Consider the following 21,357-nt stretch of genomic DNA (forward strand, 5'->3'; position numbering starts at 1 on the left):
CATATAGAAATAGGAACAATTTAGGTACAAAAAGATACATTATTGGTATTGAAGGAAAAATTTCATAGATAGCTAGGTCCAAGTTATGAATTTGTTTATTTTAGCATTTTTTGACTTATTGTCCAAATTTTCATGCAAACAGTATCACTAGTTTACTTTCTTTTTGTGTCGTCTAATTTATGTTGAAAGTGAAAAATATTCCTAAGTTGACTAGAAATTATTTTTATTACCCCTCCCGGACAACCTTTTTTACATGGAAATAAATAAAGGTTTTAAAAAAATTTTAACATCTTAGGCTTTCAGTTGATTCACTAAATCGACACCAAGTTCTTCACATAATTAGCATGCGTTTGTTTGCAAAGGTGGGGTGGGAAAAAAAAACATGTGGGTCCCACGTGTAGTGAGGTGAGGGAGAAGAAAAGGAAAAGAAAGGGTTTTGTAGAAAAGTAATAGTGGTGGGTCCCACTTTTTACTTTTTCCAACTTTCCCACAAAATTCCACCAAATATGTGAGGTTTTAAAATGGCTTGAGGTGGGGAAGTTGAACTGCCACATCAGCAGACAAGTTTTCTTGATTAAATGATCTCTCACTTTCCCACCCCCAAGCAACCAAACAATCTATCATTTTGGGATTTATGGGAAAAGTAAAAAATCTGCACTCATATCAAGAATTTTCCCACCCCACATTTATTCCAGCAAACAAACGCAGCCAAGGGTTGAGCAACGATAGAAGACGTTATAGAATTTGTAGGCAGTTTCACTAGCTTATGTTTCAACTATCTAGAGAGATGAACTAATCTGTTGACTTGCTTGCTAATTGAGTACCAATTGTAAAGGAGCTACATTGGAAGCCCTAATGTTTAACTATACGTATGACGCTAGATCCCTGTGATCAAGTAAAAGCATGAAATTACATTTTCATCATATCTTTGGATTAGAAGTAGGGGTGTAAATGGATTAGATTCGGATCGAATAGTGGTAATACCATATTCACATTCTATTATATTCAGACAGATTTAGATAATATCCTATCGATTTTTGGACGGATTCTGTCGGATCGGATGATAATCGGATATTTATTTTCTTAAGTAGATTCTTCTAAATGGGCATGAATATAGATTGAATACAAGTTTTCGATTACCTATTTACATCTTTACCCTTTTATTTGTGAGGACAATGTTTGAAATTTAAGAATTTAACAATTTTGGTAGCTATTTAGTAGAAAATTTTAAAAAATAATCATATCGCAGGTAACAAATTTATAAAAATAAGAATAATAAATTTAAATAAGTAACTTAATCGGATTAAGGACGGATAATAATCGATAAGAAATGGGTATATCATATCTACATCTTATTAGTAATCGGACGGATAAACGGATGCGAATGCGAATGCGGAAGCGGATTTCGATTATCCATTTGCACCCCTAATTAGAAGACTGGTTCTACCAAGTCAAGTAGACAACTAGATTTGGTATAATTTATATTTCAGTTTCAGTTTTATTTCATGACATTGTGAAATAGTCAAATTATACTTGTGGCGAGAAATGAAATCATTTTTATTACAAAAGAAAAAAAAAATGAAATTTTCTTGTTTTTTGGGTTCAAGAAATTATTTTCTCTTATATTCCAAGAATTTAGCCTTCAATTTTATTTCATTCATTTACCAAATTATCCACATAAGCAAAATGAAATTCCCAACCACTCCCTGTGAGTAAGTGTGGAAAGTTAGATCCCCCCATCTTCTCTTCTCAAGCAGCTTTACACACGCACTCACAAACTCTCTCTCTACCTCTCTCTCTCTCTCTCTCTCCTACATTTCATTTCCCAATTCACAGAAACCTATCGATTTTGTTTCTTCTCATTCGTTCTCATCTCTCTGGTTTGAATCTGAGAAATGAACGAAGAAATCGGTGTTCCGTCGACGTCTTCTTGTACGAGCTCGACGAAAGAACCAGTATTTGTTCGGGCAAGAAGAGAGCCATTCGAGCATGGGCTCCTTCCTATACCAAAGCTCATCTTCTCAGATGGCACAGCAACCCTAGGCCCTTTTAAGGAGAAGTTCATCCAACATGCTTCAGCTTCTTCTTCTCCTCTCCGAATCGATGCTGATGGCATTTCCCAAGTGCTTCAGATCTCGATCGAGAATGCTCGTCTCGTCCTTGACACCCTCGCTGCGGTGTTGCCTTCTGATTCTGACCCTCTTGTCACTGCCAAGCCTGGGCAATTGGATTCTGTTGGCGCTGACATTAACGATCTGATTCTCTTCCTTTACATCCAATCTTATAAGAGGCTTCTCCCCAGAACCCACAAGGATTCCGCTTCCGTCGCTGATGTCTGGCCTTCCACATCCGCCTTCGATGGGTACCTATCGGCGCTTTCCCCATTGCAGGTGATAACGATTATTTTTACTTGCGTATGAATTTATAGTCTTCGACAGTCGTTCGTTCTTGTGGGGTTCTATTTTCTGTTGTAGCTTCACCCAAAGCTTGATTTATTTGATTTCAATTTTAGGATTATTCTGCGAATCAGGGGTTCAAGAATTATCTTTCTGAAACTTGTATTGTTTTCTCCGTTACTAGAATCGTAAATGATCCCCACCCATAAAAAGACTGGTACTTCCTCTTATATGCTATATTTCGTTGATGAAGATGCAAGACAGGATTTCTTTTTTCTTATAGATTTATACAAAAACATGAATTTATCCCTTAAAACATCATTGTTTATAACACTATGCGCGCGATTCACGTATGCTTATTTGGTTGCTGTTGCAACACTTCACAGTTGCTGTTTTCAGTGTTGAGATATAATATGTTCTATTCTAATATTATAAATTCGAACTGATTTGGTACAAATGAACATAGTCTGTTCTTTAGGAACCTGCAGATCATGTTTCATATTTCTGAGTAAATCTGTAATTACCCCGTGTTCCATTATTTGTAGCTTGTACGCAGCAACAGCCGGAGGTTTATGCCATCACAAGCTGATGAAGAGGCATATCAGCTATCTTATCTACAGAAGCACATGGCAAACATCCTTGCTTTGTTGGCGGAGTCTGTGGAAGGCGAGAACGAGGAATCCTTGGTAATATTACTATTTAGTGTTTCCTTTTTAACTGTCTTGTATGGAGATTTGCTGTTGCATTGTGCATATATAGCCTTTTTTTTCCCATAAATTTTTGTTTACATTTTGTACTTATAAAATATTACTTTTTTTTTTTTTTTTTGAAATATTTGGTGAATTATTTCGTGTCTAAATTGTCCACACCAAGTGCAGTTGCTAATTCTGAGAGTAAAATAGGTTCCTGTTGATGCTTTTGATGGCTTGTTGTTGGAAGTGATTTTTGTTGAATAAGTTTATGCCAATAGAAGAAATATTGGATAACTAATTTTGTATCGCCAGAAGAAAAAAAGATAAATGCAGATGAATTGTCTCCCTAACCAATAGCTTCTTTGCATGCTAGAGTAATCAAGGAGATGGAACGGGTTGCACTTGAGAGGTGTAGATTCAGGTTTGAAAAATAGGTTGATTTCCTGCAGAGGAACAGATCTATGATCTGTTAAATATAATTTGAATTACTTGGCTTCAGTGGTTTGGACGTCCCATGCCCCCCACCTGCACTTAAGTTCCTATTAGCATGCTGTATAGTACTATTTGTTTTCTATTATTAATACGACCATCGTACAAAATTCGATCGAAACCATTAGTTTTTAATGGAAATTTCGCATTTTGAGAACCTCGAAACGAAACCATGGGGAGCAAAATTTTGACGAAAGTCACAAAACCATGCAAAACGGGAAATTTCCCCCAATTGGGTCGAAAGTTGGATCGACCCGGTTGGGCCAGTTATATGAAAAAAAATTCGAGAGAAACTTGAAAAATTTTATAGAAACCTGGGACTTTTTCTTGTAAGTTTTGTGGTTTCCTCAAATTTTTTATTTTATTCTTTCTTTCGTGTTTCCCCAAATTATTTATTTTATTCTTTCTTTCATGTTTCCCCAAAATCACAACCAAAACCCCCTCCATTAGGCCATCCCTATCCAAATTATGTATTCCCTCATACTATTTATCTTAGGCATATTGATGACTAGATTTATAGACTGCAATTGTCGATTACCTTGACAATCATAGGCATAACATGTTATGGGAATATGGGATGTCTATGCTTCGTTGGTCATAAGAGAGGATTTTACAGGTATAATACTATTTGGCTCACGGGATGGATCCTCCGGGGCACTTCTCTTGGCACTGAGTTGTACTTCCCTTTTATTGTCAGTTACTTTGTATTTGATATTTTGAACTTATAAGTTATATATTGAATGTTTTGTATTTAATAGTTAAGTTTATCGTGTATGTTGCGGACAACTCTACATTGATGTTATGTACATTGAATGATATATCTACATTGACTTTTTTAGCAAAATGCATGTACCAATGTGTTCTTTATACTCTAATTAACTTAAATGCAGAGTACAACAACAATAACAATAAGCCTTGTCCCAACTAAATAGGGTGGGCTACATGGATTCTTGCCCTCCAATCAGTTATGTTCGAGGCCATGCTAGATACAAGGCCTAAGCTATACATATCCTTTCTCACCACTTCTCCTAAGATTATTTTAGATCTACCCCTAGCTCTTCTAGTTCCTTCAATATGGATTGTATCACTTCTCCTTACAGGGGCATTTATAGGTCTCCGTTGAATGTGGCCATGCCACCTCAAACGACTTTCTCGAAGCTTATCACTTATGGGAGCAACTCCCAGACCAACTCTAATATAATCATTTTTTATCTTATCCATCATAGTTTTGCCACTCATCCATCTTAGCATCCTCATTTCTATACACTGAGTTTATCTATATGATTATTTTTAATAGCCCAACTTAAATGCAGAGTTTCGCCTCAAAATACTCCCTAAAACTTATTGAAACTTGATGTCAAAACTTGCATGAAAAAGTCCCAAGTTTCATCAAAATTTCTCAGGTTTCTACTTAAGTTTCCCATTTTCACCTGGTTAAAACTTGAGTTTCCCTCGAATTTTTTTCTATGAATATGACCCGACTTGTTACCTTAAAATAAAGAAGGTACATGATGCAGTAAGAAACTTGGTAGGTGCTGTCCACTGTTATAGCAAATAGGTTACAATTGCAAGGGCAGTAAATGCATCGAAGGAAGGAATTGATTTTGGCCCAGATCTGGCATTTAAGAACTTGATTATAACATGGTCATGTATGTTTCAAATCTATTTTTATGTATAAATGAATAACTGACTTATTGAAAAACAAACAAATGTTATAAAAAATTAATGTCAACAACCAGCTCTGTCCCTTAGTAAAATATTGTATTAAACTATTCCTAATTGCATAGATAACTGTTGCCAGCTTTGCTCTAAAGGTGGTATCCGTTTTGATTTGGAAGGCAGCCATGAAATTGATACTTGGTGAATTGTAGCTAAAATGCTAGCAAAGTCAAATTGATTTATTACTTGAAACAAAAAGCTAGATGAATCTGTAGCACTGGAATGAAGATTTTCCTGCTCAAATAATAAGGTGCAATTGACCACAAACATAATTTAGGTCATTAAATTCATATAGGAGAGGTATTTTAAATGTAACTCAGGCCATTTAACTTCAGATGATGCAAGGAGCAATTCCTTAGATTGGGCTAAAACTGTTGAGGTATCCATATGAAGACAAAAGAGGTCCAAGTGGGTTTTTAGGCTTAATAGGTTATTTATTTCTGGATTATCTTGCAATATTTCATTTTGATAGCTTAAGTAGGAGGTCGCCTCTAGGATTAACTTTCCCAACTTATTTGAGTTCCTGAATTTGAGTATGCCTACTTTTCATGTTGGGTTTCTTTATGTATATGCATGTAAAACCGTGCACTTAGAACTAGGGGCGGGGCTCTCCCCCCCCCCCCCGATTTTTTGAAATATCCCCCTTCCCTCTGCCGAATTTTTGAAAGTTTCCTTGTGAGACCCCTTTGACTCTCTTTATTTGTGCGAAATATCAGCACTTCCCCCCCCCCCCATTGGAGAATTTTTTTAATGACAAAGACAATGGGTAGAAAGGTCATTGCATTTTGAGGGTTTTTGCTTGTTCTTGTTTTTGTAAGAAACTAATAGAGATTTTGAATTAATATTGAGTAATTTTTTTTTCTTTTTTTAATTATAGGTAATCATTATTCGGCTCCTTTTGATGTTAAATCCTGAATCCGCCCCTAATTAGAACTCAGATCTGATAAATTGGTTTATCCAAATTGTTTTCGGTACCGTATGGTGTGATCGTAATGGTAACGTGACCATCTTGTCTGCCACCTAACACTTCTCCCCCCTTCCCCCTTTTTCTTTCTGTGATTGCTTTCTCCCACCTCCTCCTGCTTTGCTCACTGCTTCTTCTCTGTTGATGACCACACTTATAAAGCTACAGTTATCGATTACCTCAACAACCATATGCATAATATGTCATGGGATGTCTATGTTCGTTGGTAGGAGAAGAGGATGTTATAGGCACAATACTACTCGACTTACAGGATGGTCCACCGAGGCACTCCTCTTGGCACTAAGTTGTATTACCATTTTATTGTCAGTTACTTTGTATTTGATGATTTGAACTTAGAAGTCATATATTGAATGTTTTTTAAGTATATAGCATATTTGTCGGAAAACTCTACATTGATGTTATGTACTTTGAATGACATATCTACATTAGCTTTTTTAGGAAAATGAATGTGCTAATGTGTTATTTAAACTCTAATTAGCTTTAATGCAAAGTCCCACCCCAAAACACCCCCTAGAATCTATCGAAAGTTGTAGGAAAAAGTCCCAAGTTTTCACTAAATTTCCCATTTTCACAAGGTCGAAACTTGAGTTTCCCTCGAATTTTTTTTCCATGATTTAAAAAATAAAAACAAACTCAAACTCTAGAAATAGAGCTGGAAGTAATTCCATTTCTCAAAAGAGGGCTAAAATGCCCTAAATACCCTACTAGGGGGTTTGGCCAAATCAGGGGTGCTTCTTGGAGCCATCTAGGGGCCCCCACTAAGGGTTTCAGCTAGGGGGTATTTGTGTTCACATCGAAAGTTCTATTCAAGTGCCTAATTCAACCGGGAGGTTAACATTCTTATATAAGAAACCTGAAAGTTTTTCGGGTGAACTTCAAACAAATTCTTATATAATAAAAAACATCCAATAAATAACCTATAACCTAATGAATTAAACGTCAATATAACTAGGTTGACATTAATTAAAAGCTAGACATATATATAAGAAAACCATAAGAGGAGTAGAAAGGGAGGACAAGCCAACCACCGTCAGTCACTAGGGCAGTAGCCTTATCCTTTGTATAATCAACAGCTACCGATGATTGGTGGTTCAGCTATTAACTAGATACTGGATACTTTGACTTAAGACTCCCAAACTAATCATGCCATAATCTTTATACTTAATGAATAAAGCTAAAAGGAAGTTACCCAACCCAGAAATTACGACAGATGAAAACTAGTGCATGGGTACCAGTTCAAGTTAGTAGAACATTTTATATCCAATGCCCTAAGTTTTGTATTCATTTCTTTTTAAGAGCAAACCCACTAGTAGCTTTTAGACAGAAAGTTTTATATGCATGTAGTAAAGTGGATGTCTACATCATTCCTGTTCTCAAAGGAAGCCAGAGTCTCTCTCTCTCTCTCTCTCTCTCTCTTTGGTTGTTGTTGTTGTTGTTTTTGTTGTTGGGAGGGGGATATTTTTGAGCAGCTGTCTTGCTTCTTAATTCTTCTAACAAAAAGTTATGTGATAGAAGTTCTTTTGTACCTTGTCTAACATTACACTGTATTTTTACAGTTGAACAAAATATTGTCTTGATTTTCTTCTCCTCTATGTTGAACTATGTTGGCAGTTCTTGGCTTGCTTCTTACCTCTGCTCAGACTTGTTAGTCGTAGATTTTAAGCTAAGCAGCTGCCTATATGACACTTCCAAGTGCACTGGTCCTTATGTCCATGTTCCTTTTCCATGAAATGTGTTAATTCAATTTTTAACCATCTTATGCGCTCATTTCGCTTTTTGAGAAAAGTAATTGGTGCTACCAGTTTTTGCTTTATAAGTACTCTCCATCTTTCTTGTTCAAACAACTATTTGTTTCATTTCGATAATCTTATGTCATTTCTTCGTTCACTTTTCTGAGAGTTGTAACTCAGAAGCTTTGAAAGATCTACTGCTTAAGTTGGTGACAAGTAGCTAATTACTCCTGCCTGCAGGTTTTGACCTTAGAGAGGTTTGAGCACCTTGGGTTTCTCATACAGTTTGGTGAAAAGGGGTCAGATGCTCCTTTGAGCCAAGCTGCACCATTTTTTGCAAATTCAGATCCTGACATGCCTGCTGTTCCTGTTCCTGCATCACAAGTTCATGACTGGATTACGCAGAATATAGCTGCTGCTTTAGAAAATATATCTGAAAGAATAGCTTCAAAAGAAAATGGGCCATCCAGTAACTCTGATCCAGATGTAGCTATGGCTGATGCTTGCCCAAGTTCATTTAAGGGGCCTAGTCTTATGAGAAGTCCTAGCTTTGTAGAGGGAATTTCCAAAACTTCAATTATAAAGCAAGCATCTGATCTTAAAGGCTCTTCTGTTAAGGTAAGGGTTAGAGCACTTTTTACTTTTACATATCATGGTATGCAAATTCATTCTTCACCTGTAGGTATGAGGTGCAGCTGAAGCTTTTATTTATTTCCACTGCTTACTTTTTATGTTATCTATTTCTGCAAATATCGGTGAACTACTCCCTACTCAGAAAGTTAAATTGACATTGTTATATTCTTTCATAGAATTCTTCCTGGTTTATATTGCTGCTTCCCCCACCCTTTTAGTAATGAATAATGATCAATTATTATTTTTACCTATATCTAGCGTTGAGAAAGAAAACTGCTCAAATTTAGCACACCTGCATCTGGAATCTGCTTTACCAGTCAGACTAGCACTAAAGCCTTTGAAATTTATTCCCTAGTATTTCTTGCGTTTGTATTTACAATGGTAAACAATTGAAAGAGAGAGAGATGCTTGGTTGTTTGGTTGCATATTTAGAAGAAATTCAATCAAAAGGGAGGTAGGGTATAGAGATATTAGATTTTTAGTATGCATATTTTGAAGAAATTTTAGGAAAAGAGATGTAGAGTGGACAGTCCTTCCTATTTTGGAGAAATGTTAGATTAAGAAGATATATCGGAAACAGAGGAAGTGCTTATACAGATATTCACAGTTCTTTGGCATCACAAGCAGAGAACAAGCCTCCATGGTACAAGTATTTATATGGTTTATCTGGGTTCTTGTGCCTCTTGGGTTACTTTTTCCAAATGGTATCTTCTCTATGCACCTTTGTATCTGGTCATTTTTTCTTTTGAATCTGTTTTTATTATGGTTGTCAAAGCAACAAGGTGACCAAGCAGTTGGGGCGCCGCCTAGGGGAGTAGACGATAAAGCGGCTCCTAGGCGTCAATACGGCAACCAGAGCGGTTGGGGCAATTTTTTTCAATAAAACTTCTTTTAAACTGATAAATTTCTATTATAAGCTAAACAAAAAATTCAAGAATCATAAATATGAAAGATCATCCCCCCTCCCAAAAAAAAAAACCACAAACATAAGTTCATCTCATCAAACATTATAAAATATGACTATGAATCAACATTTGACATGTCTGTTTTTACCACTTTTTTGACTGAACACAGTAAATTAATAAATCACATTATTCAGATTTCCAAATCATTCTCCATTTACTGATTTCCGAATCTGAAATGAATCACTATTAATATCATATATTGCTTTGTAGAATATAATTTGATGTCTAAAAAAAACTTTAAAAAAAATTTATGTACAAAATGTTAAAAAAATAACTACTTTAGCACCTAGGCGGCAACACAGTGCACAAAGTGGCTAAAAATCTGCATGTCAAAAAAGCAGTTCAAAAACCACATTGCCGCCTAGGCAGATGCTTTGACAACAATGCTTTTTATCCATCTTTGCCTTTAGTTTTTTACTTCCCTTTATGACAAATTATATCTGAAACCTTTTAAAGGTCAGATATTGTTCTAACATTCTTATTTTTTTTCCTTCTAGGTTTTAAATTGCCATGACTCAGTGATCTACATATTGGCACCTTTAAGATATGCCACTGTTTATGGGTGCTCTGATGCAACTATAGTTCTTGGAGCCATTGGCAAGGTATCTACTTCTGGAATTCCTTATGGAAGTTGTTAAAGACTAGTTATGATAGGGGGAGTTTCCCCTATCATGGTGTGGCTTTGAGTCTTTCACTTTTCTTTTACTTAATTTCTTTAGTGGTTTATGACTTGTGGTTTACTTTAAGCAGTTCTATTTTGACTCTGTGATGTGAATGAACATTATAAATAAGGATAGGAGGCCAAGGATAGAATATTCACTGATTTTATCATTGAACCAATTCTTTCCCCATCTCCCCCTGGTTATCTTGTTCTTTAGATTCTGGGATAATTTGTGGTTATATCAACTATTTTCAGTTTTATTTGGCTAAACAGTGAATTTATTTGATCTGATATCCTTTCTTCAAATCAGTTTGACGTATTAAATATTATTTATCCACAATACAAATTCATAAGAGAGAAGATCTGTGCTATTTGTAGGGTCCTAACGATGACAATCTTGGAGAGTAGGGATTTGTGGTCCAGTTAGGACTTAGGGTTGGAAGGATGGAAGTTATAGTTGCTATAGGGTAGATGGTTAAACAAGAAGCTTTTAATGGGTTATACGAACTGCAGCTGGTAACTTTTCTTGAGCAGTTGCTAAGGGATGGAATTCTCTTAATAAACAGTGTTTTTGGCAGGGCAAAGGATGATCTTACTGGAGTCTCTGAATGAGTGTGGAAGGGGTGTAAATCTAATAATTGACAAGGTAGAGATAGATGTTGAACATTTAGAAACAAGGCTGAGCACTATGGAAACTGTTAAGGACAAGGAATCTAACTAGATTTATTCCTAATCTAAGGAGCTAAAGAACTAGGGGTTGGCCCGAAATGGCCATCGCCCAAGTTGTGAGGAAGGAAATGTGTAGTCTAGGCCTTATTCCAGTTATAACCTCGGAGAGAGCCTAAAGGATCCACGCAGTGGACCCCATTACCTGAGTGTCTCTTGACTTGCTGTCCATGCCTCTTTCATCTTACAACTTATCATATCCATACTCATTTATGTTCTCTTTCCCATCGCTTCATTCCCTTGTTCTTGTTTGCAGTTTTTCCTACCTTGTTTTGCTTGAAATTTATTTAACCAACTCCATTAAGTTTGGAAAAGGCTGAGTTTGTTGCTGCTGTTGTGGTTTTTGTTATTTTTGTTTTACATACAGACTACTTATCAAGTTTCTAGTGTAGCCATGGCAGACACATAGTCTGTGTTGGGACACTGACTCATGTCTGTGCCTTGGTAGATTTTTTTCTTCCCCCAAGATGAAAATCCACTGAAGGTCAGAGTTTTAAGGTTTTCAATTGAGGCAAAAATATGGAACCTAGATCTAGGGTTTGAATTTTGAAATGGAACTTTGTTTACAGTTGTACTACTGAATATGTTGAACAGTTTTGGAAAAGGTGGTTCCGGCGCAATTTTATCTACGAGTACCAAAATCCCCCAGTTTGAGGTGGTAGCTGTGATAAGTTTCTAGCTCTTAGAAGTAAATCAGTAATAATGACCTAGGGGTAAAGGAATTAATTTGTTGGCTGGGCTTGAGTTTGGCATTTAGGTTTTGATCGTAAAATTCACGATTTCCAACTGTCAGATGTTGGGTGCAGTAATATAGCATCTAAATGTGTATTAGGTTGGGCTGTGTGGGAGATACGCATGCAATGCATTGTTGGATTTGATTGAGAGGAAGCAGCCACAAAAAAAGTATCCTTGTGGTGACCTCCCGCGGGGGGCGCCTATGATAGGGGGGGGGGAAAACACCAACCACGTGTTGATTGTATGATGTGGTACGCATGCTTTCATCAATTAACAGTTTGATGCTTATGCCGGTTGTTGATTACTCTCATTATAGTGAACTCTTCTCTCTCTTTTTTTATTTATTTTGATAGATAGGTCTGGTTAGATTTGAACTATGATCTTTCTATTATGAGTTGCTGGTCTTTGCCAATGGAGCAAACCCCTTGGGGTTAAGTGATTTATTTTTTAGGGATGCTGTTAGTAGAGTACTGCATCTAAGGTTTTTGTTTTTATGTTTTTTTTCTTCTGGTCAACAGGCTGTCAGAGTGGAGCACTGTGAACGTGTGCAAGTGATTGTAGCAGCCAAACGTATCTACATTGCCAACTGTCGTGAGTGTGTGTTTTTCTTGGGTGTAAATCAGCAACCCCTTATTCTGGGTGATAACCATAAACTGCAGGTGAATTGTTTCTGCTAGGGTTGTATGTTTTTTCTCTGGTAGCCAGAATCACTGTTCAGTTATTTTGATCATCCATCATCAATGCAAGTGTTCCTTAAGTATAGTATGAGCTACAAGAAGTGCCATATATTGAACTGATAACCTAATAACTTTCTGTTTTCATTTTTTATTAATGACCTGTAGCTGGTAGGTTCTTATCATTTAGAGTGTATGCAGTTCACAATTTTGCTTTTTCAAACTGAATGAAACCTGTTGGCATCAACATGATGAATAGATGTGGTTAAATTGCTTGTGTAGCATCATGGTTTTTGTTTTTTTTGTCTTTTCTTTTCTTTTATAGGAGTGTCTGTCCACCTAGCTATTAGGTTCCCATCCTCTTATCATCATTAAAATCATCTTGTTTTATGGGATCTCTAGATTATTCCATTGGATGGATCCATTTGGAGCCTGGTATCTGGTTTGAATCTCATGATTGATACTGCTTAGTTTTCCCAAGATTATTATGTTGTCTTTTCAAAATCATAGTGTACCTAAACCTCTCTATTCTTTTAGGCTTCTAGCAGGGTTGTTTGATGTGTCTCTAAGTTGAGTACTTGAGCTCTCAATATAAAATCCTGCATTGTCTATTGACTGGATATACTACAGCTGTGCTTTCCTCATGATAATTCGTTGCTGAAACTTCAAATCTCTTTTTAAGTTGTGGTGCTGTTTTCCAACAACTTTTCACTAACTGATCACCTCACATAGGTCACTAAATTTGATGGTTTATTACTTTTTATCAGGTGGCACCATATAATACATTTTACCCACAACTGGAGGAGCACATGAATCAAGTTGGTGTTGATGCAACTATCAACCGGTGGAATGAACCCCTGGTGCTGGGTATGGTTGATCCTCATGATTCATTATCTCATCCTGCAGGGGTCTCAGACGTTCAAGCTGAGTCTGCTGCATGCCTTGATCCTGATCAGTTCACAAATTTTTTGGTATGCATAAAATATTGAGGATCGTTGATTTTCATTTTGTCAGTACCCATGGGGTATTCCCCCCCCCCCCCCCCCCCTGGCAGGGTCTCTTTCGTGGCCCAACTGGGTGTTTTCAAGTTACTTTATCTTCTATCGGATGTTTATTTTTGTCTTCTTCCACAGATTCCTAATTGTTTTGGAGGGCAATCATCTCAATGCACAAAGGACAACCCATTTCCCTTGCCTGAGGTTTATGCTGCTTCTCAACAGAAAAATGTACGTGAAAACAAATTTTCTTGTTATGGTTTTTGTGATCACAAATGATTGATTTTGTGTATTTATAGTAGGTGATTCTTTGCAATATGCTTAATCTTTTGTGGATTTTTCATATTTATATGGTGAACCCTAGATAGTGCCCTGCACTATACATCCCCCTCTGAACACGTTAGCATCAAGTTTCTTATGCTAATATTTTGGGCAAAACCTTTGAATACCTGGGAACATGCTATGTACTTTGGGTATAGGTTTGCTGCTTTGCCGTTTGACATTTCTTTTGTGCTGAAGTTTTTAAGTGCACTGATTTTATTTTTTTCAGAATCAAAATCTAGGTGAGATTAAGCAAGCTTTGAGGGATCTGCACCTTGAAGAGAGCCGCAAACGGGAATTATCTTGCGCTCTCCATATCTACTTCAAAGACTGGCTTTATGGTATTGTCAATTCTTTATTAATCTTTGACTTGTTCCTCTGCTTCTATCTTCTTACTGTCACTCAGTGTCTTGGATTTTTTCACGCGTACTAGGAAATTTTAGCTGGGGAATTCAATGATAATAGTTGTTACTGGTAGCATTGTCCTTGGAAAAGCTTTAGTAGATATCTCGATGAGTTCTAGGCTCCTATGGACTGGTGATGCTTTCTGGTCTACCATTTCTTGGAAAGCGACATTTAGTGGTTGGATCAGTTGGCATGTTGTGCAGATATGAATTCAAGTAGGATATTCAGTTGGCTTAAAAACAAAGATGAATATTATAAGTGCCCCCCCCCCCCCCGCGCGCGTAAAAAAAAAACATGCGGAAAAAGGTCCCCCTTGCTCTCAGACTGGTATTTAATTGCATAGTGGACCTTCTATTTCTGGAGCAATAGAAAATATTGACAGATGTCAGAAAGATCATCAGGTAGATGTGTGGTTCTTCAATGGTGCTTGCAGATTCAGTTGATGGGAAATGAAGTGAACCAGGAGATGTTCTGGTTCTTCAAGACCATCTCTTTTAGGAGATATGCTGTCTCCCACATTTGGGACCAGGATTCTCATCCATCTTCTCTTTAAGACTGTACAAAACTTTCATGCAATGTATGAAACAAGTAACAAATGGAAAATTATTGTGATCCCTCATTTTAATAAGATGAATTTTTAGTGGATGAAAAAATGAGCATTTAATATATAGTTGTGTATCTTCCAGACCTGAAGCCTGTATCGTCCTTCTCCGAGCCACTCCATTGATGGATATTACCCAAAAACCTGATGACCGAGTGTTTTAAGCCACTCATCCAGTCTGCTTTTCCTGACCCGAATCATGTTTGTAGCAGTGCTACCTGCTAGAATTGGAAACGTAACATAGCCACGACTAATGTTTGGCATTTCTGGTATGCTAGTCGTTTATTATCACGCATCCATACATGAACAAGCGTCGAAGACATGGTAGTAAAGGTTACTTGTCTTTTCTATACAATTTTCCATTCAATGGATTTTAGTGTTATGCTCTGTTAAAGTGGTGGCTTGTTGGTCTATATGTTTTGAGGAAACTTAGCTGAGGTTCCTGAGGTTAAGGGGTAGCCATAGGAGCAGTTACTCAATTTATAACTTGATGTCTAGAGTTCCAGAGCGCAAACAATCTTAATTTAGACAAACAATTGATGACAAATGACCAAGCCACCTGGACATTCTACATCTTGTGAGTGATACTGTTTGGAAGGATGCAACTTTACCATGTCTCAACATTTGTAAACCTATACTTGGATCATGGATGTTCATTCAGCATTTTAATTCATGGCAAAAACCATTATACTTACTGATTTTCAATCAGAAATTGTTAAAAAACACCAATTAGAAGAGTATGATTCAATAATCATTGTTTAGCCTATTTATAAAGTTGATCTGGGTCACAGCCTTGCATTTAGTTTTTGAATCATGGGAAATATGATAACGTAATCTGATCAAAGATTACAATGCTTCTTAAAGATTATCCATTAGAATGATAAAGAGTACAATTATCAGGTTTCAAGCTTCTAATCCTTTTATATGGGGCATTCAAATCTAGCATTTTAAATCAAGACCCAAAATATGATGCTGGTATAGTATAATCTAATATAACAGCATCAGTAGCTTCTAAAGATATTAATAAAAAGGAAACCATTTGACGGTGTATTTTGAATTTGTTGGCATTTGGTTTGATCTTGACCATTCTTCTAGCCTTTTAAAATAAACATGATGGTACATTCTGGTCTGTGATCAGATCATGTAACTACTTTTTTCAATAATTCAATCATGTGATGAAGGTTTGAATGAATGGTTTGATGGGATTTTGTATGCCTCTTATTACATGTTTCTAAATGTTTAGTGACTCGTATATTACATGTCAACATGTTTTCCTCAAACTAGTATGCTAGTGAATTTTCAGTTGTCTATTTTTACATGCTTCAGTAATTTTTTTTTTTATTGGGGGGGGGGGGGGGGGTAACTCAATTTAGGGTCTTTTTGGTATGAATATGTATTTGAATTTATTATATATTTCGAAAAAGTCATTCATGGTATAACATAAATTATAGAAAAATGATATATGGTTTCTAGTTCTATAAGCCTTGGGTAACTTTTTGTCATTGTTTTTCTGATCTGCAATATCTCCTCCTTGTTCATACACTGGGAACATTCTCTGCCTTGGGGCTAATTTTCTGTCAGTGCTCTATATTTGCTTTACTGATGAACAAGACCGATGATTAATGACCAATAAAGTTCATTAGCCATCACAAATTCTTACTTACTAGTTGTATTTAAGTAGTTCATGATTAATGAGTATAAAAAATGTGTCTTTCTTGTACCATGTCTCATTGGATGAGAGGGCTAACTGCATTCTGTTTTCAATATTGTAGCATCTGGAAATATCCGTCAACTTTACTGCCTACAATCTGACTGAGGTTGTAAGATACTTAGAAGAGGTTGTATATTTAGCCTTCTGGTTCCCCATTTCTTCTATTGACCTTTTGTGTCACTACTCTGTGACTGCATACAGTGGAATCCTTCATTTGTAGCTTGCAGGATGTGACCTTATTTAAATATTGACAGTATTGCACCAAAAAGGCAATGAGAAATGTGTGGTTGAATCTTCTGTATGTCTTAATTAACTAAGTTTTACTTTGTAACTGAGGTTCAGGAGTCCTTTACTGCTTGAACTTAATTGAATAGAAATGGCTGCTGCTCAGTTTTGCGGCATGGATTGAATTAATCTTCAGCTGGAATTTAACAAGTATAGCATTGTTCGATCCGTAATGCAGTTCCTATTACTTGAGCTATTTTCTCTGAGATGTCAAGCAGGGGAATTTGGGCCTACCATTTGTTTTGAGTAGGAACACTGAAGCTCCATTTCATTGACTAATGAACTCTACTTCAGCTACAATTATAAACCAATGCAAAAGTATCAAGTCTCCAAAAGCCAAAATAGAAGGAATCTATACATTGGAGAAGCTAAATGACTAGCTGTATTCAGAACTTGGACATGGCGTGATTTCATCCCTGGATGGTAGGCGTAGGAGCTAGCATTTTAAACTCTGGTTCAGGGCCAAATTGATTCTTGCTGGTTTTGAGTGTGGATCATCTCCCTTGACTCTTTGCTCTCCTGGTGGCATTATAACAAAAAATTATGGGGGGTCTATAAATAAAAAAAAAAATTTCTGTTATCCTATCCCTGTGGTTCTCTTATACTATGTGGTCAACAACCACCATCAGGAGAGATGATCCAGACTCGCTGATTTCCATCCCAGGGCTTTAAGGTCAGTCTCAGCTCAGTTACCCATAAAAAATCTCTCGGGTCAGGTTTGATGACTACCTAAAATTATCAGTCATTTCAAGATACAAAATTTTGACACCACTCGCTTGGCCTAAAATCAGTCATTTCAAGGTACAAAATTTTGACACCACTCGCTTGGTGGTTAAGGGTGGTTTGTGGCTTTGATTGCTGAAATTAGAGCCTTGGCGGGTTTTCATGGGGATTTCGACATGATCATGCTTCTGATTGAATGTTGAAAATGCCTTGTTCAGTAATGCCTTAACCTGCGATTCTTTGCAATGGTGGGGTGACGGGGGGGGGAAAAAAATGTAGGTTCCATGTATATTGGGGTGAAGAAGAAAAGAAAATAAAGGGATTTTGTAAAAAAAGTTGATTGTGAGTCTCACATTTTATTTTTTAATATTTTTTCACATATTGTGTCAGGGTTTTGAAAAGGTAAAAAGTTGGATTGTCACATCACCAGACAAGTTTCTCTAACTTTTTCATCCCAAGCAACCAAACAATCTATAATTTTAGAATTAAAATTTTTTTTTATTTTTTTCAAGAATTTTTCCACCTTTTTTTTCTCACCCCACTTTTATTTCAACAAACAAATGCAGCCTTAGTATTTGTTTGGACTCCACAGCTTGAGGAGATCCTTCAGACAGATTATGTAGTGTTTTTATTGTAATGTAGTTTTTCTATGGGTCTTAAACCCTGATTTTGTACCCAAAAAAACATCGGATCCCACCGGTCTTAAATATGTTGGTGTATTAGCTTATTCGAAAAATCCATCCTAACTGAATGGTAATTTATACTGTTGAAACTTTTCTCACCAAAAAAAAAATAAATAATATATAAATAGTTCTTATACTGTTGAAGGTTCAAACACCAGATGAAATAAAACAAGGTTTAAAGTATCCCACAATACTAGTCAATATATATCTATATTGGACATAGTTAATACGATACATCTTGATATGTCTTGATACGTCTCTTTATTGAATTGTACTAAAATACATTAGACAATACGATACAATAATCAATATGGGACGATACGTCTCTTAAAATCACGTGATCAATACGATACTTCATGTTATGGATATATTTTATAATAGACTTGTTTGGGTCAACTAAAGAAGAATCGGACTAATCAAACCTTGGTCGGACTATGAATAAAATGAATGCACTAAGTAAAGTATACAATTTGAATGGTATCCAACCTCCTTAAAAATAGGGATAAGGATTCCGATCAAGTCGGGTTACTCCTAGAATCTAAATAGAACTCTACAACTACAATCCAAGTAATACTATCTTGGCGGATAAGATTCCTCTCCTCAAGAAGCTAGCACAATTATAGAGTTCTATTCGAACTCCATTATTACACAGTTAATGTAACCTCTCCTAAAATCTATAAATACCCACATATTCATCATTATGAGGTATGCACTTTTAAGTTATTGAATACATTGAGAGATTGAGCTGGCTTCCTTTGTTCATCTGAACTAACTTGTTCGTCGGAGACGAAACTCGACCACACCGGTCGAGCACACGATTTTGTAAGTTCGAGCGTTTGACCAGGAGGGACCGCATTCTACAACAACACTTCATACCAATACTTTTAAACCTTGAAAAATATATGAAAATAGCAGAGAGAGAAAATATAAAAAAAAAACCACTTGGACCAAAACGCAATTATAGTCAGTCCTTAATTTCCCTAACAAGGATTGAACTTTACAGTCACTTCTATGGTAGGGATTGAGGTGGGACACAATAAAGCACTTTTCATCCCCATCTCTATCTTCCTCATGATTATTGCGTGTGTTATGGACCAAATAAAGCCATTAAAGCAAACAATCACAAATTGACCCATAAAATCATTTTCGGGTTTTAGTTATTATATCCAACCAAATCGTGGGTCCATGGATCATGAATTGGATAATGCAACTATGGAGTTAAGGAATCTCTTTCTTTTTTCCTTTCTATCCCAACATGCCTATTGCCAAACTATTAGTATCATGGGAGCAAAAGTGGGTCCAATTTGATTTAATATGATCGATGTGTATCAAGTATCAACATCAATATCAATTCCAGCTAAAAATAGTATATCAAAACCTTTCTAGATGAGTTTGATGAATCACTGTGGATGTGAAAGTAAGTAAATGCACATAAGTATTCAGATGGAATATATCAACAAAATGGGTCCTACATAATGGATCTTTACCTCAATGTTTCACATGCATTCATATACTTTTATGTACGTGAACTTTTTTTTAGTAGGTACATAAACGAGGTCAATGACCCAACAAGGAAAACTAAAACTCAAGTAAAACACCGTCAAAGATCCGCTTAGAGGAACCCTTCTAGCTCAGTAAAGAATTTGGAAAGAACAATAAAAGAATAGATAACATCACAGACATCTCCGACACCAATCAATAGTAGTATTTGCTTTTCTAAGGATGTGATTGAAACAAATGGGTTTTCTAGAACCAACTAATCCCTTCATATTAGAAACAAGGCCACACAGAAAAAAATCTTTTCTGAATCCAACATCATCTTTAAATCCTTCAAAATGGCGTTTAATTTAACTTTGAGCACATAAATACTTGAATGAAAATTTACTAAATAAGATCATAAGATAATATATGTATTCATATGAATTCTACCAACTAGAAGGTCCTACACCATGAATTCTTACTTGAATATTTTACATGCATCCATACACTTCTACCTACACGGAAATTTACCTTTTTTTAGGGGAGATTATAAGATACAATTCTTCTTTTTCTTTTTTTGTTATACTTCTGGTAAATTGATTGTAATATATAACAATAATTTATGTTTTCTATCAAAAAAAATAAATAATAATAATATTATTATTAATTATATAATATATATATTTTGAATGTTCAAAGTGAACGGTCATTGGAATATAAATCACAGAACAGGGGTATAACGGTAATTTCATCTTAGACCAAGAAAACTAGAAAAGAATAGGACAGGAGCTAATCTTTTTGGGGGAAATGATAGGACCTAATCAATGATTCAATAAGATGAAATGACATTTCTTTTTTTTTTTTTTCAAAAAGGGTAAGATGAAATGACTTTTCTACCTATAAGAAAACAACGACATGACTCATAAAATCTTTTCTGCCACGTGGAAAGACAAGTCTAAATAAAGATAGAATGGACACGTCAAAGGTACCACGTGTCGACGTCACATTCTTTGCCTTTATTGAAAACCTCCCTTACCGAAAAAAGAAAAAATCGCAGTTCACAGTGTTTCCGACGTAACTAACGACAGCTACGTCTGCTTCCCTCAACCGTTGGATTTTTGAAGATAAACAGATTTGATGTTGGTCGTGTGGTCGTGGTGGGCTCCTGTTGATGTTTATGTTTGGTATTAGGTGGTCCAGGTGGTTACCAGATCCTCCGGGTCCCACAGTACGGTAGGATCAATTAAACGTGGTTAATGAAGCAGAGTGTGGGCCCACTCACAGGTTTTTTGTAGACATGGACTGCAAGTCTGCATCTCGTCCGATTTATCGCTACGAGACGACGGTTTTTGAATTCCATGAATATGACGAGTCAAACTCAAACCGGGGTATAAGTATAAAACAAATTCAATAGCAAACCAATCCATTTAAACCGGTCCGATTGCAAATCAAGCCCTTTATAATGGGCACTGAACCGAACAACTTCTGGTCTGAGAAATCAGGCGATTTCTATTCCACTATAGGCCTCGTTTTTTAGTAAGAATTTATTTTGGGGGTGAACCTATGAATTAGTAGGGAGAGGTCCTAACCTAATGACCCTATCTTTGGCGAGTTTAGATCCACTATGATGATAGATAGCAAACAAATTCATTAACAAACCAATCAATTTGGAGAACCGGTCTTGCATTAGCAAAAAACCTGATGAATAGGGATCTCAACCAAGGCTTAACTTAAACCCCTAGAATTGAT

The 21,357-nt window shown here is 36.2% G+C and overlaps 1 protein-coding gene across 1 annotated transcript; it reads left to right on the top strand.

Annotated features, from left to right (window-relative positions):
- The first annotated feature begins 1,747 nt into the window (after window positions 1–1,747).
- On the top strand, window positions 1,748–17,219 carry LOC149001487 (uncharacterized). Its single transcript, XM_089136452.1, has 9 exons — window positions 1,748–2,390; window positions 2,942–3,082; window positions 8,252–8,629; window positions 10,107–10,211; window positions 12,250–12,390; window positions 13,173–13,376; window positions 13,539–13,631; window positions 13,951–14,062; window positions 16,500–17,219. The coding sequence occupies exons 1-9, from the start codon at window positions 1,896–1,898 to the stop codon at window positions 16,541–16,543; spliced, it is 1,713 nt and encodes a 570-aa protein (XP_088992578.1). The 5' UTR covers window positions 1,748–1,895; the 3' UTR covers window positions 16,544–17,219.
- Window positions 17,220–21,357: the final 4,138 nt, after the last annotated feature.

Source organism: Hakea prostrata, chromosome 10 (assembly GCF_041222555.1).
Source record: "Hakea prostrata isolate BN-2017 chromosome 10, UWA_Hpros_2, whole genome shotgun sequence".
NCBI lineage: Eukaryota > Viridiplantae > Streptophyta > Magnoliopsida > Proteales > Proteaceae > Hakea > Hakea prostrata.

What these genes read in the sequence shown, in the direction of transcription:
- LOC149001487 (XM_089136452.1), top strand. Translation starts at nt 1,896, where the DNA reads ATGAACGAAGAAATCGGTGTTCCGTCGACGTCTTCTTGTACGAGCTCG. An exon ending in GCGAGAACGAGGAATCCTTG is followed by an intron (nt 3,083 to 8,251) that starts GTAATATTACTA and finishes TCCTGCCTGCAG; the next exon opens with GTTTTGACCTTAGAGAGGTT. An exon ending in TTAAAGGCTCTTCTGTTAAG is followed by an intron (nt 8,630 to 10,106) that starts GTAAGGGTTAGA and finishes TTTTCCTTCTAG; the next exon opens with GTTTTAAATTGCCATGACTC.